Source organism: Pinus tabuliformis, chromosome X (assembly GCF_031772625.1).
Source record: "Pinus tabuliformis cultivar Carrire ecotype Pingquan chromosome X, CPIR1, whole genome shotgun sequence".
Classification (NCBI taxonomy): domain Eukaryota; kingdom Viridiplantae; phylum Streptophyta; class Pinopsida; order Pinales; family Pinaceae; genus Pinus; species Pinus tabuliformis.
The window spans coordinates 1,346,966,860-1,346,993,224 of NC_142308.1; the positions used below are offsets into that span (position 1 = coordinate 1,346,966,860).

Below are 26,365 nucleotides of genomic sequence, written 5' to 3' on the forward strand. Positions count from 1 at the left end.
AGCTGGAAAGTAGAGTAGTTCTTATGTTTCAAATTAAATGCATGCTAACATATATATCAGTTCATGTTATGATTGGGTTTGGGCATTAAACCTTTGCAAGAAATTGAAACTGGGTGGGCTACAACAGTACATTAATTTTCTACGTGGTTTTCCCAGTTATTGGCAATATCTTTCTTGGAAGGTTGGAAATGAGGAGAACGTGAGGATCGAGACTCGATTATGGGGTGTGGCAAAGCTATTTTTCTAACTCCTGATTTTATTAGTCATCTTCATGAAAAGTGCTTTTACTCTAAATCAAATAGTGGATCAAATCACAATCAGTGGTTGGTATTAGGGTTGGAAATCTGCAAAAGCTATAGAGCTAGAAGAGGCCTGGGCAGATAGCTTGCAGTTTAGTTGACTGAACTTAAAATGAATCTCATATGGATTAGGGATGATGAGGACATTTTAATGTAGGAAAAGAACAAAGCTTTAGATATGCATACTATGACTTTGATATAATGCATCGATGGGACTTGATTGTCACGAAGACGTTTGGTGGTGGACTAAAATCTAGAAGATAAAACCCCCAGTTACTGATCCAATCGGCAGGGTTGCAAAGACCCGTGCAAAATGCTAGGGTGGGCACACACAGGGTAGGGGCTTGCTACCCGCCAAAAAATGGGTAACTCATAGGAGAAAATTTTCTCTTCATTGGACAACCAACATCCCTATTGATTAGCCTGACATGATGTTATGGACCCTCCACATATTGCTCTAGTCATATTTTTGTCTCCCATCCGACATTCCTTCTTGAAGGATGGTGGATAATCCATCAGAAGGTACTTTAATCGTTTTGTAATCATGTGCGTTTACTTATTGTCTTGGGGCATACTAATATCTAGATGATTGAGCGATCTTTGATTGTATTTTTGTTCCCTCATTTCACTTTGGAGGCTAGTCTTTGGCTCTAGCCTAGTGGGACCTCCTCTGAGACTTCAGGGTTATAGGAAGGACACTACTAGGGAGACCCTGATTGAAGTAGCGTGCCAATGATATACTATACTTACCACTTTTCATCATTCCCTCTATTTCATATCCATTCTTTGGGTTGGTGGTCATTGTTCACGCGGATTGGCACCCTCGCATCCTCATCTTGGTGTCTGGGTTGGAAAATTTTGCGTTGGAGGTGGATGCAGCAAAAAGAGAGATAAAAGCAAAGAAAGCCGCAATGAAAGAAAAAGATAAAATGCCGAAGATGGCTTGGACAAAAATTAGCATGTGGGCAAACACTTAGCATGATCTTTAGCCCCCTCATTAGTCATCACCCAATTCATAAAGCACTTGATGCTCCACCCATAAAAAAAAACCCTTGTATTGCCCCTACCCCGATGAGCAATAAATTGTTTCATCATTAAGGGGTAATAAATGCTAAATTTCTCAAATGCAAGTTTGGGCTCCTGAGCTATGCATGCATGTCCAAGCATTATCATAAATTGGATTTGGTATGAGAAAAAATAACACTTGGGGGTTGGTGTGACGGCCTATCCACCTTGTATCATGGATTTAATATTTTTTTAGGGCTTTTAATCTAATTTGAGGAAAAATCGATCTAGTTGTTCTCATATAAATAAAGGGTTGATTTATCTCTTGGATTCATCGTCACACTTGGATTATAACCTATCTCCATTGGTGATTTCTCTCTCTTGTGAGCAATGGAGACCTAGTTGAGTGACTTTCTTGGGTGGATTTTTGTTAAATTTGGCAACTAGGGCCAAACTCCACCTTGGACAGCTCATTTGATGCAGATGATATTTTTATTGGATTCCTCTCTCCTCCACGTTTGCATATAAATTAGTGTTCCACGGGGATGCGTCCCCCAGGGTCGAGTGCACGCATCCCTTGCACCCTGGACGGGGAGTCTCTTGGGGGTGCGTTTCCCCACGCACCCTTTTTGGGGGGTCTCGGGGAGACTCAAGGGGGTGCGTTTTCCCAGTGTGGGAATCTAGACTCCCAAAAAAGGGTGCGTTTGGGCGTCCCCCTTCAGTGTGGGAGTCTAGACATCCCAAAAAGGGTGCGTCTGGGTTTCCTTCTTCAAAAAGGGTGCTTCTGGGCGTCCCCCTTTAAATTTGTCTAATAAGACCCAAATTAAAAATAAAAAATAAAAAATAAAAAATCAAATCAATGTAATTGAATATTTTATTATTGATTTTTATTTATTTATATCGAATCTCATGGTATGTATGAATAATTCAATAATGAGACTTGAGTATGTCATATGATTCATGAATGATGTATGTATCAAAATGAATGATGAGGATGGATCAATGATTCAATTGTCTATTTAATATTTTTATGCTTTCATTATTGAACAGTAAACAATGAATATGGACTTGAATTATATATATATATATTAAATTATATACCTGTGCGTCTCCCCGCACCCTCGAAATTTCCCTAAAATTTGAGGGTACTCCCACACGTCCCCCCTGTGCGTCTCCCTGCACCGGATTCTTGGTGGAACATTGATATAAATAGAAGGTGCCTTTGCCTCATTTGGATATCGCTCATCTTCTCATACATCTCTCTCTCCTCATCTGACTGGGTACAGATTTCTGGGCTCCTCTCTCTCTCCACACGTGCGAAGAAGAAGACAAATTTTCTGTTTCAGTGTTTACCGAATTTCGGGGAAGTTTGACCAGCAGCGTTGACTGTAGAAGGGTTAGACTGCAGCGTTGACCAAGTTTGACTGAGTTTTTCAAGACTGTTTTGGGCTGATTCGGATGACTGTTGGAGGCCGAGTTGACTGGGTTTGACTGAGCTGTTTTGGAGGTCAAATTCTGCGCTGTTGACTTTCTGGTTAGGGTTTTCTGTGGCTGCTGTTTGTTTGGACAGATTTCACTTTGATTGGGCAAGTGAATATTGCATATTGTAGTATTGTACTCTCTCTGCTGAACTTTTGAAGAATAATAAGAAAAATTGATCGAAGGGTTTCCCCACATTGGGGTTTGTCCCTGGCTGGCGCCATATCTTGTGTCCTTTTGTCTTGGCTTGTCTTTTGTTGTTTTATTTATGTTCTATCTGCATTTACTGGAAATTGATATTGGGCTAGTAACAAAATTGAAGTAAATTTCTCTTAAGCATAGAACATACCATTGTTTTCTAAAATTAACAATTTTGATGTGATCTCTTTTCATGGATGCTTATGGTGGATATTGGATGTTGCATAGTGAAGTAAGTTTATTTGCTTTATCTTGGTATTATGTTCCATGGGATTAATGTTCTTGTGCTAAGTTAGTTTACTTGGTATTTGCTTCATTGTCCTTGTTTTTGGTATTTCCTAAGTTGTTGAGGGATATAGATAGATTTTTCTTTCTCTTAATTATCTGGAAAATTAGGAACCTAAATGTGAAACACTAGGATACTCAGCTTCTATTCTGCTCTTCATATTAATATGCTGCTCTTATATAAGGGAGACTGTTTATCAGCACTGAACATCTTGCATTTTTATATTCTGGCTCTAATGCAGAATTAAAATATTGACTCTGGTGAATCAGATCATCAGATAACGTGTTTTTTGTTTCTTTGTCAACGATTTATATTATCTCTGGTCTTGACTTCTGCAGGTTCTCGTAATGACGCCAGACATACTCCTGCACAACTTGCATCACTGCTTTATGAAGATGGAGTTGATTGAGCTGCTGATATTTGATGAATGTCATCATGCTCAGAAACGCCATCCATATGCACAAATAATGAGGGTAACAGTATTAGCAATCTATTAGCAATTAGCAATCTTTCTGAACTGTGTTGAAATGATATATGAACTGACATCTGAATTATGGAGCAGGAGTTTTTCAAGAAGGGAAGAGGAAAATGTCCAAGGATATTTGGTATGACAGCATCTCCAATTATGGGAAAAGGTATTCATTGATATTATGATATCCATATTCATTTTTTTCTATACAGTTATTGAATTGAAGGAAGTCCCTTTTCTTTCAGGGTGGATTTTCTTCCTTGTTTATTTGTCATTATTAATAGCCCTTTAAATATGTTTCTTTGGAAGCGAAGTCGAATTGTGAACTACTTTTATGCTGTATTTGAGACGTGTGTCATGATCATTGAAATTTCTGTGGAAATTAAATCCGAAGCATTTCTTAACCTTTCTTTTGTTCTGATCAGATCTGAATTCCTTTTCCAACTGAAGTTGCCAGAGAGAAGCTGATTGTTAGTCAGTACTTATACATCCCTGTGCTTTCTTGTGACCATAATACATATTAACTATAGCTTTCCTTTTGCATCTTTGACATATTGAATCTTATTATGGTCCTGGCAGCAGTTCTTGCAAGCCTTGAGTGAACTCACTTTCGAGTTTGCTTCATCTGAACTAGAAAATATAAGAATATAACATCCTCTTTGAGATATATTTAGAAATTCTATATATATATATATATATATATATATATATATATAAACTTCAAAGTTCAGATATCCCATGCATACATTATACTAAAACATAAAACTGTAGGAGCTATTTTCAGTAGTCCCTATCATTTCTGTGCACACAAATTCTGTGTCTACTCCATCATAATATAACGGTCCTTCCAGTTTCATGTTTAGGAGGCTCCTACCCTTATTTCCAGGGTTTTACTAAAACCAGATGGCATATTGGAGATTGATCTTGTTTCCAATCTTATGTATGATACAATATATAGATTTTCGATTGTGTTCATATACTGTGATTCTGATAATGTATGTTACATAGTACCTGCATGTTTGCGGTCATGTATGTAGCATAGTTCCACCAAGTTTCATCATAGGTTTGTGGTCATGTATGTAGCATAGTTCCACCAAGTTTCATCATAGGTTTGTGGTCATGTATGTAGCATAGTTCCACCAAGTTTCTGGGACGTGGGGACGAGGGAGCGGGGAAACGCAGGAGCGGCCTATGCAAAAGCTCCCCACCAATTTTTAGGAAACGTGGGGGGACATCAGGGTCTTTAACACAAGGGACCTCGACAAAAATAGTAAAATACTAAAAAATTATAAATATATCATTGAAATTTTATAATTTAACTGTCTTTATCATTATATAACACTTACATCATGAAGGATAAATCGATGAATCATATAACTGAAACAAATTTAAAACAAAAAGCATGATACAATCATACATGTAACTGTAACATTGTACAATGAAAATAAAAGTTTAAACCATATTGAAGTTCCAACTGTGAATACTGAATATTGAAATAAAAGTCAAGTTTGATACATCAAGATTCAAATTTTTATAGAGTCAAGTCTAATATATCATATATCAAGATTCAAAACAAACTAAAGTCTACAACTGAAGTCTGAAACAGAAAAGAAGATAACATAAGAACATATCAAATGACAAATGAGCATAATTGCTCAAGGTAATGCCCCGCTAGTCTCTGCATCTAGTTGTTGCATGAATAAATTAGGATCAACCATGTCACCACATGAATCAGAATCACTTTCATTCTCAAACATGTAAAGTGGCACACCAACCAACCCCATCTGTGTCTCATCAAGTCCGTCCATATCTACCAGTGCATCATCCTCTGTATCAACATCCCATTGTGTTGTTGGTCCCTTGAAATACTCAAGTGTCTTCCTGTGGTCAAGACATAGGGCACTATGCATAACAACTAACTTCTCCGCCCTTTTGGAGGTAAGTCTGTTCCTCTTGATAAAGTGGATGAAGCTATATGTGGACCATTTCCTCTTTGTTGTAGAGGAACTATGTTAAATTTGGTAACTAGGGCCAAACATCTCTTTGGACAACTCTTATGAGGCAGCTGATATTTTTCTTGGATTCTTCTTTCCGAGAGGTGTAGGATTGATCTAAAGATCATCCCATTCTGACGTGTATGAATGAAGTGAAGTTATGAATTTATTTTGATTATGGACAAATTGTCAAGGTCGGCCAACCATCAAATTAGCCTCCTGCAGCCTTCAACGTTGCATATAAATACAAGGTGGCTCCTCCTCACTTTGGCATCACTCTCATTCATCTTTCACTCTCTCATCTTGATTGGGTACAAATTTTTGGGCTTTTCTCTCTCTCCACATGTGCGAAGGAAGGTCTGACTTTCCAGTTGCTGCATTGATCAGATTTGATTGAAATTTCAGGAGGCCGAAATTTCAGGACGCCGAAATTTCAAGAAGTTGAGATTTCAGGAGGTTGACCTTGACCAGCGTTGACTTCGGTTTTGTGAGGGAGACCTCTGTTTGGGCAGGCCGCAGTTTTGGGCACAAAAATCGAGGCAGTTTGACCCCTGTGTTGACTACCCTAGTTGTAGTTGCTGCATTGACTTTAGTTGACCAGGTTTGACTGGTTAATTTCAGATTGTTTTGGGCTGCATTATCTTGCTGTTGGAGGCCGAGTTGACCAAGGTTGATTGAGCTATTTTGGAGGTCAATTTCAGCCTTGTTGACCAATGTTGTCTTTTTGGTTAGGGCAAGTGAATATTGTAAATTGTACTCTCTCTTTGCTGAACTTTTGAAGAATTATAAGAAGAATTGATCAAGGGTTTCCCCACATTTGGGTTTGTCCCTTGCCGATGCCATATCTTGTGTCGTCTTGTGTTGGCTTTGTCTTTTACTGTTATTGTTTATGTTCTATCTGCATTTTACTATCATGATGATGTGATTGTTGAACTCGATATTGATATTGGGCTAATAAAGAAATTGAAGTAAAATTGCTCTAAGCATAGAACATACCATTGTTACCCTAAAATTAACAAACTAGCAATCTGAGACAACAAACGCATAGCTAAATGTTTAAGCTCTGGAGCACCATCCCCATGCATCCTCCACCAACCAATCGGGTCATCTTGGCCTAGATCTATGTGATCTACCTGAGCACCATGTGTGTTGAAGGGGCCACTACGAGATGCAAGTCGAAGTTTTGACTTTTTTTTTAATGATTTGACCTCGATTTTTTTTGGAAACACAGGAAACATTTTCTCTTTTGGGAGGAAATGTCCCCCCTTCGAGTTTCCTCGCATTTCCTTTTTTTGGGGACATGAGGAAACGTCCCCTAGACGTGCCGACATCCCTGAAGCGCAAGGAAGCGTTGGGACGTGTTTCCTAGGTGGGGGGACGCGTACCTGTGGAAAATTGGTATGTAGATTATATCACAAGGGAGTAAGAGGCAGTATGAGGCAAAACATTTTCGGAGAATCTTGCTCCTTTTTTAGACATCCTTTACTCCAATTATACTCTATGGGTGTGAGCTAAATCACCTAACATGGGGCACGCAGGACACGCAAATTCGAGTGTCCGACATGGGCATATAGACCTCCTGGAACAGGACACGTAGGACACATTATCTCTCTCTCTCTCTCTATATATATATATATATTAAAAATTAATATTAAATAGATATTTCTTTCATAAATTTTCATTCATGTTACAAGTTCAGACATAGATCTAGATTCTACGTTGTAAATTTAAAATTTGCAAGTTGTGTAATGTAACATTATGCATACAAATAAAATTGCGATAGATTCATCAATGATCCAATAAGAGAAAGACAAGAAATTGCAATTTTCTCATTAAGTCATCAAAATCAAATTGTGTTACATAGGTAGTAGCAATGCCAATGGCAAATAGAAATAGCAAATACAAAACAACTGCAAGGTAGTAGGTGGCTCATCAATCATCAAAATGATCATCAAAATCAACATCAAAATCAACATCACTGTTATGGTCACCACTGCTCTCCTCTGCTGCATCCTCCTTTGTATCCAATGTAATCTCTACATCTATTGGTGTAGAGGATGACCCTTAAGAGTATCACCATCATCAAAAGTGATAGGATCTAGCACTGGGTCATTAAGATCCAAGTTGGCCAATGCCAACTCAACACTGCTATCCAAACCCATTTCATTATGAAAGACATACCAAATATTTGTCTTTCCCTTCAACCACTTATCCCTCTGCCTGTAAATAAGACAAAGGTTGGTGTGCACATACACCATTGTCTCTGCCTTGGATCGCTCAAGCCTGCTCTTCTTGACACTATACAAATTCCCATATGTGCTCCAATTCCTCTCACAACAAGAGGATGAAGTTGTCTGAGAGAGGAGCCTCATGGCTAGCTGCTGTAGAGGAGGGCTTGTTGCCCCACGAGTTGCCCACCAAGAATAGGGCTTCTTAGCCCTCCTGTCTCTAATCACGTCATATCCTGCAAATCACCCAGTGCCAATGGAAAACTCTGCAAATGCATCCTCCACCTCATCAAGGGATGCTCTATCCTGAAATATCTGCCTCAATGCATCCTTCCTCCCCTGTGGAATTTCACCATCCATGCGAGAAGAGAATCTGCGGGAGGGTCCACCATTCAACCTCTCATGGTTGTAGTATTTTGGGTTTAATGAGTGAGCCAAACAATGCAAAGGTGTGTAATTCTTGTCCCATTTACTGACAAGAATATCTTGTATGGTGGTGAAGAAGGCCTCTGATGATGTCTCATACTAAGCGCACTCACGTTGTAAAATAATGGTCCTCACAGACTTAGTCATTGAATCCCATTCCTCATAAACCTCTCCTAGGATGGGTTGGTTTGTATTTGCAAATCTTAGCAAAGCAATGATGGGGTCTAATGATCTTAATACTGAGATCTACCCTCTCCCACCAAGCATCATCTAACACTGTGTCCTTGACTCTTTTTGAGGCTGCTTGATCTGTCTTTCTCCAAAAAGACCAAAATTCCGAAATAACCATGGCCCGAAGAGCGGTCTTGACCTCCCCCAACCTCTTCAACATGATGAATAAAGAGGCAAACACGTATCTGCAATCTTCAACAATGATAGATGGGTGTACTCGTAGATTGTGAGGGCATTTGTATGATTTTGTACAAAGTCACGGATATGTTGTGCATCCTCAATAACAGTTCCAATCCAAAGCACATCAAAAGTAATAGTTTTAAGTGCTAAATTCAAGGAATGGACAATGCAAGGTGTCCAAAATACTTGTGGATATTTAGCTTCCACAATCATGCCAACAACTTTGGAAATAGGGGCATTGTCTGCAATGATTTGCACACAAGAATCAACACCTACATCTTCAATAACTTTAATGAACAACTCACCAATATACTGTGCATCTTTGTATTGTACAAGTGCATCCACTAATTTCAAGAAAATTGATCCATTTAAGGAAAGACACAATGAAGTTGATGAGTGGGTGGTGTGGTGGATTTGCCCATCCATAAAAAACAATACTAACCCCAGATGTTGGCCATGCTGATTTAATAGGCTCAAGCATTTTGTCCACCTCTTTCTTTGCCTTAGTCAATAATGTGGTTCTAAGCTTCTCTGACCCAGGAGGCACATACCTTGATGGAGCCCCTTGAGTTAGAGCTCGACACATCTCAAGAAATAAAGGTGAGTGTGCAACATTAAAGGATATGAAGTTCAAATAGAAAAAGAATGCAATGGTGAGATCAAGCTCTTCCCGTCTCTCTTTTTGAAAAATCTTGTCCATTGGACCAAGTGCCACTGCCTTTCTTTTTGCTACTTGACCCACACCCCCACCAAAACTCTCAAATGGAAATTTGCTGTTGCTTTTCCTCAAGAATGGAAGGGGATCATCATTCTTGTTTTTTTTAGATGATTCAACCACACTGAGCCAGATGATGTTGGCAACTCTAGCAGTAGCCAGTAGTACTGGTCACAGAGTTTTGTTGTAGAGGCCATTTATAGCCTCCTTGGTTATGTGTTTTTGTTTTGATCTCTATATCATCATCGTGTATGTATTGGACAATGTACTGGGTGCCATTTTGATATAATGGATATATTCATGAGCCTACTTTGATCATATGTTGTCTTCTATCTATATTCTAATGCTGTGTGTTTGGAAACATGAATGAAAATCTTTAAAATTATGTGTTTTTATAAAAAATAAATATTTAATGTATTTTTTACAAGGACCGAGTCATTGAAATCGAGCTGGCCGAGTCGATACCGAGTTGGAGTCAACCCTCGGCCGAGTCGGAGTCGGAGTCGGAGTTTTAAAACATTGATATGCACTATTACTTGCTATATAAATGAGAACTTTTGCATGTGTATAAAATTATAAATGGTTTGGATTCATATGGATGCACATGAATATATATGTTTTTCTTTAAAATATGAATATTTTATGTGTTTTTGGTAAACCGTTTTTTTTGTAAGTGTGTTGGTTCTGGTTTTTTACCGGTTCCGGTCCGGTTCCCTGTCCACAAGGTTTTTCGGTTCGATCACTGGTTTGGTTCTGATAACATTGCTCAGGAGATGAAGAGAACACACTTATGAAATAACTTTGTTTTCTGACTCCTTATGTTGGTGAAATTTGCTGCTTGGATATGCTTCCTACTTTTAAAATTTACCATCTTATGTAGGTGGTTCCAATCAGGTGGAGTATGCTAAAGGCATAAACAGTTTGGAGCAGTTATTGGATGCAAAGGTGCAAGACATTTTGATGCATGGCCTTCTCAAAATTAGGAAAAATTGTATAGAATTTTCATTTATCTCAAATGCTTCACAGACTTGTGTTTTAACTTTTAAGCAGCGTTGTTCATTTTTGAATCATGATGTCTAGGATAACTGTTAATGCAGGTATATACAGTTGTGGATCGGTCAGAGCTTGAATCATTTGTTCCTTCACCTATAACTAATGTCTGGTATTATAACAAAAAAAATAGTTTGGAATACGAGTCGATTGTATCATGCCAGAAAAAATTTGATGAATGCAAACAAAAGGTAACCCAGTGCTTACTGATTGATGAATATTTGATGAGGCTTGACTCTTTGTCAGAGAACTGGTGCCAATATTTGCAGCTGATGTGATTTTCTTTGTGAACACAGCATATTTGTTTGGTGTTCAGCTGCTGCAATGGGAAAAACATGGAGATCTGCAAACATGATGTTAAAGGAAACATGAAGAAAACTAAAACCATCACAAGGTTATATGGAGAGTTGATGTACTGTTTGGATGAACTTGGACTCTGGGGTGCAAAACAAGTTTGTAATTTCCACTCTCAAGAATTAACTTCTGTCTACTATTTTATTAAGTCTATTTTGATTGTTAAGGATTGTTTACTGTTCATGGGTCACATTTGTCAACGGCTGGTCAAAATTTCAGCTAGAGTTTGCTGGTGGAACGATGGGCCATTGTTCTTTGTGAACTTGAGATCACTGTCTTTTTTTTTGTTTTCCTGTTATAGGGTTGTCTTTGTTTACTTGTTGATAATAAGGGCCTATGTTTTTGTTCACTCTTCAAAGCAAATCTTATTTTGCTTGTTTCTAATCAAAAGGGTCATTTTAGGATATTTCGCTGCAACGAGTGATATGAATAGATGCTATAGACTTAGTGGGTAAAATCAATTTTGAAAAACACTATGAATCAATGGTGACTGATAAGAGGGATAGCATATGGTGTAAGGGAAACCCCAAGGGATCATCCCATGAGAAAATATGAGCCACTCAAATAAGAATGGGTACTCAGAATAAAGGGAAATGGCTGAGGTGCTTATGTATCTTTATATTTGATTTTAAATGTGTTGAAAGGTGATTAAAAAATGCTACAGAGTTATAAATTTCGCATCTTTGTGTCATTTCATCAGAGGTTTTGTCTTCCTACTTTCTTTTTGTTATGAGGTTCCATTATAGCTTCAAAGATGGATGGAGCTAATTTGCTTATTTTTGATTTGTTTTACTGTGTGTGATCAGGCTGTGACAATGCAATTAGATGATATGGTTGGTAGTACAAATGCAAATGATGATAATGCTGAGAACCATGTTGCTAATGCTTTTTTAAGGGATTCTTCTTTAATTTTGGATCCTTATGTGGAAGGTACGGTTTTGTAAACATGGACATTATCTAAATTATGCAACTTGATTAAATTGGATAAATTCTAATGTTCAATTTTTTAAAATTAGTTGTAAAAAATTTATGATTTGTCTTCATGTGGTAGAATCTAATACACAACGATGGCATTGGCACAGATGAAAGACTGCATTTATGCTTATCCATTTCATTTGATCATGATGTAATTACGGTTTGCTTTGGGAAAATGTGTCAATTTTCAAATAATCATGAACTCATCAATGTATTTACGAGCTGTAGTCTAATGATTGTGACAAGATTCTCTATTTCAACTAGAAACAAGTGATGTTGCAGCAGTTTCTTACATATCAAATAACCAATTTGTGCAGTTGGGCTACCTCATGCAAGAAGACTCAAAATCTATACTAGAGCAGACATAGTGGCCTTTGCTAAGAATGAGGAAGCTATTAGAAAATATAGAGAGTTTTTATTGCGTAGAAACTTGCTTAGAAATGATTCTTATGGGAGAGTAGTTGTTAATGGGATGGGTACAATCTGATATCACTTTAGCATTTGTAGAACAATAAAAAATTTATTTATTGCATATGGTAGGTATTGCTGCCCCAAAATCTTCCAGGCCAGGTGCAAAGCTCCTCTATGCAGAACCAGACCTCATGGCAACAAGAGAAAGGGTTTTCATTGTCACCTCAACAACATTTCTCCTGCTTTTTAGTGGTATTTGACCACAAGGGAGGCTTCTGTTGAGAAATCTATAGGCCAATAATTAGGATAATTTCTCTTTATTTGATAGCTACTTGTGATATCTTTTTACTTTTTCTTACTTGTTAGCTTCTTCTCTTATTATTATGTTTGTTCTTATCATCAAACAATTACCAAAAACAAGAAGAACAATAGTACACAAGAACACAGGATATAGGCTACAAGCCAGGGCCAAAACCTCTCCAGCTAGAGGAAAACTTGTAAATCTCTTCTCTTATAAATTCTTCAATTGACGAATTGCAAGACCTCTAGACTGACCAATACCCTTCCAAGCCCAAGTCCAGCCTCCTTGATGATGTGCTTCTTATTGTCCAAGTCAAACCCAGTCAAATCTATTCCAGCAGCACAACTTCGACCCTAGCAACAGAATTTTGGCCTCTATTGCAGGTCTGAAATGTTCGGCCCTCAACAATAGCAGCTTCCACATGTGTGAGCTTATTTAGGGCTCCCAATACTTATTTAGACCTTCTCTTGACTTTCTCCTTTCTTTAGGGTTTGAGGATTGTAATGACCCACCTACAACTATAAATAAAATACGAATATTAGCATACATAGGAGACCTCCATACGATAGCTACGTATGCATGCACCCGCATGTATTGCACTATATATATGCTGGTTACGAGAGGTAAAGGTATAATTTAAGGTAATGAATTAATTATCGAATAAATCCCTACCTCACCAGAATATCATGAATATATCAAATTAGGCAGGTCATACGTATACCACCTTATATATATATATATATATATATATATATATATATATATATATATATAAGGCTTAAACTAAAAGAAAATGTTAATTTTAATTTACAAATTATATTTAAAATTAAAATTAATAAATTAATATTATAAATTAACTAAAATTATCAACTAAATAAATTTAATTAATTTATTAAAATAATATAAACTTTAATTAAATCAAATCCTACGTATTTAAATAAAATCCATAAAATCAAATGAGATTTGATTTTATTAAAGTTACACGTAACAAAAACAATGACACAAAGATGGGAGGAAGGCGGTGGGTAGAGAAATAAAAGGAGGAAGAAAATCTTGAGGAAGGACGAGGAAATTTTTGAGAGTCTTACTTACTGAGAGGAAGAGTTTCAATCGTTCTTAAGCTTTTGGGCACGGGGGACCGGATTGCGCCAATTGAGTTGCACTTTGGAACTGAGTACCTAGGTTGTACCTAGTTTGGTTGGGCGGTTTTGGTCTTATGGTAACGGAACAGTAGCGGGAGCAAATTGGAATTGTCTTCAAGCTGTTTTCCAGGTATTCCTTTGTACTTAATTTTCAAATTCTATGTTTGCTTCATGATAAACTCAAGCCAAATCAAGGATGTTGATATAATTGTTAAGATAGATTTATATTAGGCAAAATAGGACCTTACAAGGATGACCTAATTCGAGCTTCTTACTGCTCCTTTTCCAATTTCGATCTTGCAACATTAAAACCTAACCCATCAGCAGTAACCCTAGTTTCCTTTCTTCGCACGTGTGAAGAAAGAGAGAGAAAATAGCCCAAACATTTGATCCCTGTACTTGTCCTTCTTCCCTAGCCTCTTTCTTCCTCTCCTTTGCTTGCTTGATGAGAGAATTAAATTGTGTCTCTAGGAGGTCGAGTTCCCTCCTATATATAGGCTTCCAAGGTGGATGAAGATCCTCAAAATAGGCTGACTTCTTAGCTGGCAGGCCAACTTGGTCTTGAAGGGTATTTTGACACTTTTAAATACAAAAATAATTCTTTTCACAAGTTACAATGTGCCAGATGGGGTCTTCAACATATGACAATGATTATTTTGACTTCTTGACCTATGACAAACCCTAGAAGCACTCAATGGGTGCTTGACCTCTAAAATAAAGGACCTTGAGCATGAAACCCATGCTCGAAAAATAATAATAATAATAATTTCTTTTTCATTTTACAATATACATGAATCAAAAAGTAAATTTCATATTTATGAAGGCCGAACCTAGTTACACATTTTTCAACACTCCTTAACTAGGGAGGTATTCATAAACGGTACATGGACATTCTCAATTTGAAGAGATCTCATAAGAAGAGTCAGATTGGTAACCCATCTGTTTAGCATCATAACAACCAACATTGTCACATAGCAAGGCTTTGACTAACAAATCTATCTCTCCACAAGATCAGAGCACAATGCTTGCGAGACCAATGATTTGTAGACACCTTCATCATTATCTCTCAAGGTACATACTCCATTCGGGTGTTCACAGGGTATGACCTTCCAGGACTATTCTTATCTTGGATTCCCAGTCCTCAAAGAATATTAGTCCTCTACGACTACTCTTATCTTGGATGCCCTACCTCAAAGGAGCCCTAATTGATCTTTGCTAGCGTCTCCAAGAGCAACAACTAGATCAATAGAGATTTATACTTCAAATTTGCAAAGGAGACAAAGTTTCGAATTTTTAACCTAAGAGGTGCCTCTAGGAACATTTACCCAATGCGTCAAAGGTCAATGCATGCATTTAATCACTTATTCAAGGTCCCAGAAGAATTTCGCATTACATTTAGCCCATACAAGATAAAGATAACAACATACATGCAATTAACCAATAAGATAACAAGAATAACATCAAAATTTCTACTTACATGAGAGAGAGAGTATATTCATTTATCAACTTTGCATTAGAGAAGCTCCAAAGACAATAGCGAAATCCAAACATCATAGTGCATCAAGAAAAGCTCCAAAAATTCATCCCAGCAAAAGGTGCGAAAATCTCATAAGAGGTACTAATCCAATCCAAGTGATGATGAGAGAATGGATCCCCTCTCATCTATTTAAATTCTATACATTCTCTAATGAGTTCAATTTGCCTAATTTGGTCTACTTGAGCCCCAAATAATAAAATATGTGCAATAATAACGTCCCTTGGTGATGCCCACCAAGATAGCTGAATAACATAAGAATAAACCTCTCAAGAGGGCAAAATGATCAATAAAGTGAGTTGTTGGCTTTTGAGGAGGCCTAATGAAGTCCTGAGTGTACAATGATGCAAGAATGGACCTCAAACATAGTGGACAGGGGGTTGGCCCCTTGTTTTCCAAGCAAATCATTGTGGTGCCCCCAAGTGGGTGTGAGGGGCACAAGGACACCTCATGGGTCTCCAGATGGATCGAAAACGGTTGTAGACCATCTATAAGTGCTAGAATGATGACATAACCCTCATTTGGACCCCAAATCATCTGCCAAGTGTATGGTGCAAGTGTGGAGCCCGCTAGGCATTGTGAACTAGGTGCATCACCTCATCCAAAAGGTGGAACACGAGAAATCAATAAGTGGTGCTGAGGATCCATGAAGTACTCTCTGCTATGGTGGAGGCCCATGGCTCTCAACACTCACCCTACAAGTGCCAATGTGGCCCTCTGGAGGGCCAAGTCCTCGTATAGGGAGACGAAGCCCCAAATGGAGACCTGCCTGCAATCCTTCGTAAGGTCCAATGTGCCCCCTTGCCCTCCAGTACAACAAATCATTAGAATAATCAAGTAAAAGAGCTTACAAGTCATGGAACCAATGGGGCACTTCATGGTGGCATGCCCTTCCATAGTGGGCTTTGGCATGTACAAATGTCTCCAAGCTCAATAAGGGGGTTAATCAAGGACCCTATTAGGTGGTTTCAACCTCTAAAGTGGGTGACATGTCCATGATACATCCTCCAAGTGGTAGGTGGCAAATGATGTAGTAATGGAACGGATTGGGGATCAAGGGAAACATTCAGACCACATGTCATGGTACAAGGGTAGCTATAATAAGGGAAACCCACACTCGGGTATATGAGTGTAGGAGGGAGCAAATCATGGTACATGAGTTACCCCGTCCTTTGTTTTTACGCCCTTCTTCATATGCCTTTTGCCTTTGACTGATTTTTCTTCATAACTACTCATTGATCTAGGGGATGAGAGCATGGTGTTTAATATATTGCAGTGGATACCCCCTTAAGGTGGGGCAGTTCATTGCCCACTAGGGGTTGGGACAATCATGGGTTCCTTATCTAGGGCCCATAGGAACCAGGTTGATGGCCATGGATAAGGGGTAGAGCTCATGTTTGGCTTTTGCCCACGTGCTAAATTTGTATGTCCCGACCATCTTTTGCATTTTGTGGTACATTTTCTATTGAGAGTCGTCAAATTATGCTTTTTCTTTTCTTTTAGCTGCATCAACCTCTGGGGCATCGTTCTAAGCCTGACCCAAGGTGTGGAGAAGGGGACGGGGGGTTAACCCTATGTGGACCTAGTGGACACATTTGGAGCCAGATGGGAAAAGAGATGAATGGGGCTAAAATAAGTGGAAGGGGGGAATGTATGGGGTGTCGGAGAGCGAGACCACACAACCAAAGTCAAGATTTCCCAAGTAGTGCCAACCCTGAAGCTAAGGGCCAGTATAGGAGATCCCACGAGACTAGGATACAAGGCTAACCACGAAATCATGCAATGGAGACAAGAGTACAAACCTAGCCCATTCTTCGCGCCGAATCCTCCTACCAATCCATGCCCAAAAGTGCCCATGACAAGTAAGGAAAATCACTTAACTATACCAATGAAAAGTCATGCCTTCGGGGTTGGGAGGCCCACCTTCAAACATACAATCATAGCGAGTGGGCGAGGGACCACATGGCTGGCTCGAGTGGTAGAGATAATGGCACATCGAGCTATTTGGTGGCTGCAAGGGTCTGCTGGCTGCCCACTCAGGACCATCTAGGAGAAGAAAATTCCCCTGTATACACTACCCACAAGTGGTGGGTAACATCTGGCTCCAACTAGGACATGAGCTCTTGGAGTGGTGCATGAAACTACCTACTCGAATGGGAGTTCATGATAACATCAAAAATCACTTGGTACCACAGACTTGTTACCTGCACATATCAAAGACCAAGCACACATGGCAACATGTTTCTGTGGTGTCTTATAATCACCCATGCTTAGTATTAGGCCATAAAAATCAACAAGAAAGTAAAATGCAAATGCATCTATTCTATCATGAAAATATCATATGATATTAGTTCTAATGAGAAAAATGAGCATGCAATGCATCCTACCCTAAAATGCATGTTACATCACCCAAACACTAAGTGTAATCATAGACCCAATGCAACCAACATATCATCTAATCAATATGAAAGCAACTGCTCTTATGCTCACTCACGCAATAGATCCAAAGGTAGGGGTAGGAATGACAACATGGAAGGTCATAAGTGCGGGAGGGGGGAAAATGAAGTGAGCACGCATGTAGTATCATGGGGAAAGAGGGAGCCAAGGGATGCAATCTCTTCCACAGGATCCTTTCTTCCAACCAAAATATAGAGATATCAACAATTAAGCTCATAAACCTCTGGTGGATAGCAACCTCAAGAATATCATCCCCATTATGGTCTCGATCATTATTGTCATGCTTTATGACCACCATAGCGTCATGATTGGGAGGAAAGGGAAACCGATGACAAGGGGAGACACAACAAGAAAGTTGCTCATGATGATCATCTTTAGAATCCTGAGGGTATGAGGGGGGAGGAGGGATACAACTAATGGATGGTTCTTCCTCAACATCATACCTCGGAGAGGAAAAAGGATCATCAATGATGGTGCTAATGTGAGAAAGGGCGAGGTAAGGGCTCAAGGGTAATGTAGCTACGCTATCGGGATCTTTGGGAAGGTATGGGAAAACAAGGTCTTCTTCAGCGTCATCATCGGTTGCATAAATGGGGCCTACCATTTCCAATAAAACTTCTTCATGTGAGGGAAAACCACAATCCTCCCTTTCAATGGTGTGAGTAGGGATATCATTCTGAGTAATGTTCTGGAGAAAAAGAGAATCATTTTCAACCTCATTTTCCATGTCAGTATCATAAATAAGGTCACTATCAAAATGATGGTTGCCCATATCCCATTTTCCCTCATTAATGCACGAGAAATCAGAAATGTCATCTTCACAGGGAGCTACAATATTCATATCCTCATGCACTGTTTCTTGAATGAAAGTCCCCTCTTCGTTGTGTTCATCCTCACCGACTTTAATATGGCGTTTGCTCATGCCATGCTGTTAAGTTTAGGTATGTTCTATGCTAGAGCAATTTATTTAAATTTTCACAGTTAGCAATCACATCAGCATTATGATAAACTGCAGATAGAACATAAATATAAAACGCAGAAGACAAGCCAAGACAAGAGGACACAGGATGTGGCGCAAGCCAGGGACAAACCCCACAATGTGTGGGGAAACCCTTTGATCAAATCTTCTTTTATCTTCAAAGTTCAGCAGAGAAGGAGAGAGAGAGAGAGAGTACATTTACAACAGAAGTCAAATACTTTGACTTATCTAGATCTAGCATAGATCATTTCGTATCATGATGAGATCAGTTGAAGACATTCTGCTTCAACTGATTCTCAAGGTGACTCCTTCACCTATCATCATGCTGCATCTCGTCCATTTGCTGCACCTCACTGTGTAGCACCATCATGCTGCCCATGATCATCATGCTGCTCATGCTCTCATATATCACTGTACTGCCCATGATCTTCATCATGTTGCCCATACATCATGCTGTCCATGATCTACATCATGTTGCCCATGTCCATGATCTTATCCATCATCATGCTGCCCTTCATATCCATGATCATCTTTCAACTTCATGCTGCCCATACTAATGTGCATCATCATCATGTTGCTGCCTTAACAGATGACATTCTATCACTGCTATTCATTGTCATATGGCTGCTACAGGTATGCCATTCTATCACTGTAGATTATGCTTAGAGTGTAGTGGACACAGTCATCACTTAAATACTCTCCAACATGATCACATCAATGCTGAGACTGAGATAGCAGCTACAGCATTACTATGATCTCCATTAGACCCAAACAGTGAGGATAGTAAGGGCACAAAAATACTTCTGTATATGCCGAGAATGTATACCGAGACTGCTACAGGAATATATTCAGCCGAGAATGTATATGAGACTGCTACAGGAATATATTCAGCCGAGAATGTATATGAGACTGCTACAGGAATATATTGTGCCAAGAATGTATACCGCTCATACCTTATGCCAATATAGTATTCTTATCCGAGATCTGTCTCATCGATCTGAGTTTTGTGCCTGCGTATATGTATCTATTGCTGTGGAAGGAGTCTCTGGACAGCGCATGAGACCATATGTGACAGCATTCCAATTTTCTGCGTATATATATATATATATTGCCTGAATATTTATATGCCTGGGCTGCGTTGAATATATATCTTCATGTATAGCGTATAGACTGTGAATGACATCATATACACTGTGGTTCCTGCGGCTTACCGTGTAGCTATATATAAACTGCATTTTATATGTCTAAGTGCTCAGCGTATATAATGCCCAAACCATGATTGCGTTTAACACGAAAGTCTCCAGCGTTGACTGCAACTAGGGTAAGGCTAGATCAGCCTTTAGAGAAACGTACTCTCCTTTAGATCTCTCTGTCCACAAAACCCAAACACGTGGAGAGAGAGATCACAAGAGATGAGTGCAAATGAAATTAAATCCTCATCTATTTATACTAAAAACGTAGAGGTTGAATAGACACGTCGGCTGGGCTTCTAGAGCCTACATAAGAGCTGGTCGGCTTGATAATAATTACATAAACAAAATAAATTCATATCTCCATAAATACTTATCAGAATCGGATGATCTTTGGATCAATCCTACACCTCTCGACGAGAGGGATCCAATAAAAATATCAGCTGCCATAAATAAGCTGACCCACATGGAGTTTGGCCCTAGTTGCCAATTTAACACTCCCTCTCAACTAGGGAGAACTCCATCCGCTGATCCATATGTACGACTGTACTATCTCTGCCATTAGTGCCTTGCACTACTCTGCCTAGCTCTGCTGGCTCTGCTCTGCTCTGCTCAGCGCTGCTGGCTCTGCTAGCTCTGCTCTGCTCAGCTCTACTGGCTCTGCTCTGCTCAGCTCAGCTCTGCTAGCTTTGCTCTGCTGGCTCTGCTCTGCTCTGCTCATCTCCGCTGAACTATGAAGAAGAAGAATTGATCGAGAATGAGTCATATCATTCTCCACTGACCTGAAGTCAGTCTCAGAGTGCATACCACTAGTCCCAGACCAGTCTCAACTGACCCGAAGTCAGCTTCATAGTAAGTACCACTCCTACCACTGGTCCCAGACCAGTATCGCAGTCTCAGAGAGTGTACCACTGGTCCCAGACCAGTCTCAACCGACCCAAAGTCAGCGTCATAGTATGTACCACTCTCACTGGTCCCAGACCAGTACTGCACTGACACGAAGTCAGTCTCGGAGTATGTACCACTGGTCCCAGACCAGTCTCAGGCTTCAGCCGACCCGAAGTCAGCGTCATAGCATGTACAACTCCTACCACTGGTCCCAGACCAGTATCATTGATCCCAGATCAATGGAGGACATCCTAGATTAGGGAGTACGGTAGATACAACGATGCGTCCATCGGTATTACTATGGTCCCTAACTTCATTTCCCTGCTCATTGATTAGATGAGAGGTACTTCCCATGAGTCCCAGACTGCATGGGTAGGAAGCCTCGACAGGAGAACTTAATCAATCCTGTCCTCACAGGAGAACACATCAATCCTGCTACAATCACCATGGAGAACACATCAATCCAGGCTGCCATGGAGAACACATCAATCCAGGCCTCACAGGAGAACACATCAATCCTGCTACAATCGCCATGGAGAACACATCAATCCAGGCCTCACAGGAGAACACATCAATCCTGCTACAATCGCCATGGAGAACACATCAATCCAGGCCTCACAGGAGAACTAATCATCCTGCTACACAAGAGAGCGAATCATCTTGTCCCACAAGAGAGCGAATCATCTTGTCTCAGTACGCACCACCAGGGGAGGGTGAGTCACCCTGTGATCGTATGTTGCTCCAATAGAACTGCAAGCCCCCCAAAGGTCCTAGAGCTCAATGTATGCAGCATGCAGGACCCTTTTACAAAGGTCTCTCAACGACTCCAAGTCGTTCGGGAAAATCACAATTTGATCTTTCCTCAGGGCTCTGTCCTGTACATCATCTCAGTGTGATGGAGCCTCCTTGATCATCGACTTACCATATCCCAGATAAGGCAGTAATTGATGTCTATCTGCTGGAGCAATTGTCAAATACGAGATTCCTCAATAATCGAATCCCATCTCTGGTTGTCACAGAGAATCACAGTGGTATTCATCATGTGTACAAACAGCTCACTGAAGAGCTTCAGCAACCAGACTGCCTCACAGAAGGGCATACTATCAGCAATGTATTCTGCCTTGGTGGTGCTCAGAGTCACCGACTTCTGCTTCCTGCTCATCCAGGATATCAAGGCAGATTCCAAACAGCACTGAGAAGTGCTCTAGAGATACTTCCTGCCCACTCATCATTCGAATAATCATGTGGTTTCATATTTCCGGCAGTGTATCTCAATTCATGAGAGATTGTGCCCTGAAGATATCTCAGAAGATTCTTGGCACCAATCCAGTGAGGCTCAACCAAATATGAGCTCACCATGCTAACTGCAACACAGATGTCCGGACGGAGGTTCTCCAAGAACATCAATGCGAATGAGTTTATGAAACTCAGAGGCATTTCCCAAATAAGGTCCGACATCACTACCATATAACTTCTTAAAGTTAAGATCCTTGAGGTAGTCACAGGCTTGCAACTTATCTTTCCATATTCAGAATCCAACTCCCTCTGTCTCCTATAAATGAGAGGGACTGCACCTGTCAGACATAGGTGCCAGTACGAGAGGTTTATCATCCACAACCTTCAAGTAATGGTTTGGATCGGTTTCACTCCTAGTGAATCTCAGCTGCATTAGACAGCTATCAATCCTCTCATACTACGCCCGAGGTGTTTTTCTTCAAGCCATAGAGGGCTTTCTTCCACCTGTATACATGAGTCTCAAACTCCTCGGGTTGTTCCAAACCTGTGAACTTGCTGCATGAGGGGAATGGTCCCCTTATAATATTTTCCTTCGGTACATTTCAAACATGTACCTTCATGCTTCTTTTTGAATTCAGGCATCCTAGTCACCATCTGACTCACAGACCTCCGGTGTTGAGTCAATGGACATGGTCCCCAGTGGACTTCCTCCAACTTGATACAACCCTGAACTCAAAAACATATTTAAAAGATCTATTTTCAAACACGTACCTTTTCATCGATAAGTGCCACTGTGTAACCTTTGACTTCCATTTCCAAGATGGACATCAGGTTCGATCAGGTACATAAAAGAGATTTTGGGGTTCCTTGCTTTCGTGGAAGAGTCGACCATTTCCTTGATGACCTGCATTACCAGTCATTCTTTTGATCATTGAAGATGTCCCAGGAATGATTGTTATCTTCATCAAGAGATGTGTCTCTGCCATTCGGACACTCCTTCGCATAATGGCCGAACTTATTTCAACAAGGCATCCGCCTTTCCTTCCACCCTTAGATCCGAACTTCCCAATGAAGTGATCTTAAGATGGACCATCAAAATCTTCCGCTGCACCATTCTGATAACATTCTTTGCTTTGAATTCACCCTTGGTGAATTATGAGGAACCCATTGATCCTTCTGTCTTGTCCCAACTGTCTTCGGTGATTGCTATTTCACTCTTGCTTGGGCATTGTCTTCACCTCAGCTCTGATACCATGTTAAGTTTAGGTATGTTCTATGCTAGAGCAATTTATTTAAATTTTCACAGTTAGCAATCACATCAGCATTATGATAAACTGCAGATAGAACATAAATATAAAACGCAGAAGACAAGCCAAGACAAGAGGACACAGGATGTGGCGCAAGCCAGGGACAAACCCCACAATGTGTGGGGAAACCCTTTGATCAAATCTTCTTTTATCTTCAAAGTTCAGCAGAGAAGGAGAGAGAGAGAGAGAGAGTACATTTACAACAGAAGTCAAATACTTTGACTTATCTAGATCTAGCATAGATCATTTCGTATCATGATGAGATCAGTTGAAGACATTCTGCTTCAACTGATTCTCAAGGTGACTCCTTCACCTATCATCATGCTGAATCTCGTCCATTTGCTGCACCTCACTGTGTAGCACCATCATGCTGCCCATGATCATCATGCTGCCCATGATCATCATGCTGCTCATGCTCTCATATATCACTATACTGCCCATGATCTTCATCATGTTGCCCATACATCATGCTGTCCATGATCTACATCATGTTGCCCATGTCCATGATCTTATCCATCATCATGCTGCCCTTCATATCCATGATCATCTTTCAACTTCATGCTGCCCATACTAATGTGCATCATCATCATGTTGCTGCCTTAACAGATGACATTCTATCACTGCTATTCATTGTCATATGGCTGCTACAGGTATGCCATTCTATCACTGTAGATTATGCTTAGAGTGTAGTGGACACAGTCATCACTTAAATACTCTCCAACATGATCACATCAATGCTGAGACTGAGATAGCAGCTACAGCATTACTATGATCTCCATTAGACCCAAACAGTGAGGATAGTAAGGGCACAAAAATACTTCTGTATATGCCGAGAATGTATACCGAGACTGCTACAGGAATATATTCAGCCGAGAATGTATATGAGACTGCTACAGGAATATATTCAGCCGAGAATGTATATGAGACTGCTACAGGAATATATTGTGCCAAGAATGTATACCGCTCATACCTTATGCCAATATAGTATTCTTATCCGAGATCTGTCTCATCAATCTGAGTTTTGTGCCTGCGTATATGTATCTATTGCTGTGGAAGGAGTCTCTGGACAGCGCATGAGACCATATGTGACAGCATTCCAATTTTCTGCGTATATATATATATATATTGCCTGAATATTTATATGCCTGGGCTGCGTTGAATATATATCTTCATGTATAGCGTATAGACTGTGAATGACATCATATACACTGTGGTTCCTGCGGCTTACCGTGTAGCTATATATAAACTGCATTTTATATGTCTAAGTGCTCAGCGTATATAATGCCCAAACCATGATTGCGTTTAACATGAAAGTCTCCAGCGTTGACTGCAACTAGGGTAAGGCTAGATCAGCCTTTAGAGAAACGTACTCTCCTTTAGATCTCTCTGTCCACAAAACCCAAACACGTGGAGAGAGAGATCACAAGAGATGAGTGCAAATGAAATTAAATCCTCATCTATTTATACTAAAAACGTAGAGGTTGAATAGACACGTCGGCTGGGCTTCTAGAGCCTACATAAGAGCTGGTCGGCTTGATAATAATTACATAAACAAAATAAATTCATATCTCCATAAATACTTATCAGAATCGGATGATCTTTGGATCAATCCTACACCTCTCGACGAGAGGGATCTAATAAAAATATCAGCTGCCATAAATAAGCTGACCCACATGGAGTTTGGCCCTAGTTGCCAATTTAACAACATTCTCAATCCTTAAGTTTGCATCTTGAAGGTCCTCATCACTATCTTCTTTAGATTGATTCCACTCTTCCATATACTCCTCACTTTCATGATGATCCTTCACATTTGAACTTTCTTCAATGTCACCTTGATCATCTAGTTGATTACCTTTTGTGGGGCTTTGCGACTAATTATAATATTTTTCATTGATTAGGTCAGTCAGAATATTAAAAGCATAGGTTAGGCCAACAAAGTCAAAGAGACGACTAGGATCCTTCTCATAGGCACACATCATTATGTAGAGTTTCTTTTGTGTTGACCTATGAGACCTGAGCATGAATTCCTTATCCATGTTCTCTAATAAATCTTCATAAAACTCAGTGTATTTGTCCACATTCTTGTGCAGTTTTTGAAGGTCTTGATCATTGAGTTTTGCAAATGTAGGACCAAGATTAATTTCTTTTTGACAATGGTCTATTTTTCATGATTTTGCATATTAGGATTAAAATGGAGTCGCCAAGGTGAATTAAAATGCCTTGATAGATGCTTGCTTCACCCTACAAGCATTAACTTTGAAGTTCAATGAAGAACTAGGGTTTTGTTCTTCCAATGGAGTTGCCAATAATGATATGTCAATATGTCGTAAGGGAAACAAGACACACGTCTCATGTCCCCGGCAACGACACCAAAATGTTACCGCTCAAACTAGTAGGGGTCCTGGGGGGATCTGTAGTGGCAGCTACAACCACCGTCCAAAATTTTGCGTATGCGTCGTGTTTGGAGCCTTCCTTCTAAACCACAATTACTCATCTAGCACTAATCCAGGTACTTGTGCTTCGACTGAGACTTATCCTTTTCATTTTGGCTTGTGTTTGCTCACATAGTTGATTTGCTGACCCACAAGCCAATCTCTTGACTTGGTCCCTTAACAGTTTTGGGCTTGCCTAAAAAAACAATGCAATTCTTGAGGGCAACTAGCCTTGTTGTTGGGAATTACGCAGTCCTGACTGCCAGTGAGCCTTGAGCTCTGGAAATGCGCAATCATGGAGGGGCAGCCCAACACTGAGCCCAGAAACTACACAGACCTCATTGTGCTCAGAAACTGCGCAGTGCATGAGCCGGAGAGTTGCCCAGTCCTTCCTAGAACTGCGCAATCTTTCCAGGCAATGCATGGCAGGTTTTCTCGAAAAAACCAAAAAGCAAAAATAAAAGAAGCAAAATGCATCCCTAAAAAATAGGGATCTATTTTTAGTAACCTGAAGGAGGCACTTGCGTTATTTTTAGAAACTTCCACCAAGTGTCACTTTTTCCTTGATTTTAGGCATGCGCGTCATAAACCCTAACTTG

General features: G+C 39.9%; 1 protein-coding gene across 1 annotated transcript in view; it reads left to right on the forward strand.

The window, feature by feature from the left end:
* LOC149145064 (endoribonuclease Dicer homolog 4-like) overlaps positions 1-26,365 on the forward strand; it is a 303,060-nt gene that overhangs the window by 47,421 nt on the left and 229,274 nt on the right. Inside the window, 6 exon segments of the mRNA XM_089448258.1 lie at positions 3,606-3,740; positions 3,830-3,902; positions 10,391-10,455; positions 10,608-10,751; positions 10,857-11,012; positions 11,721-11,844. Coding sequence (XP_089304384.1) covers positions 3,606-3,740; positions 3,830-3,902; positions 10,391-10,455; positions 10,608-10,751; positions 10,857-11,012; positions 11,721-11,844 — 697 coding nt within the window.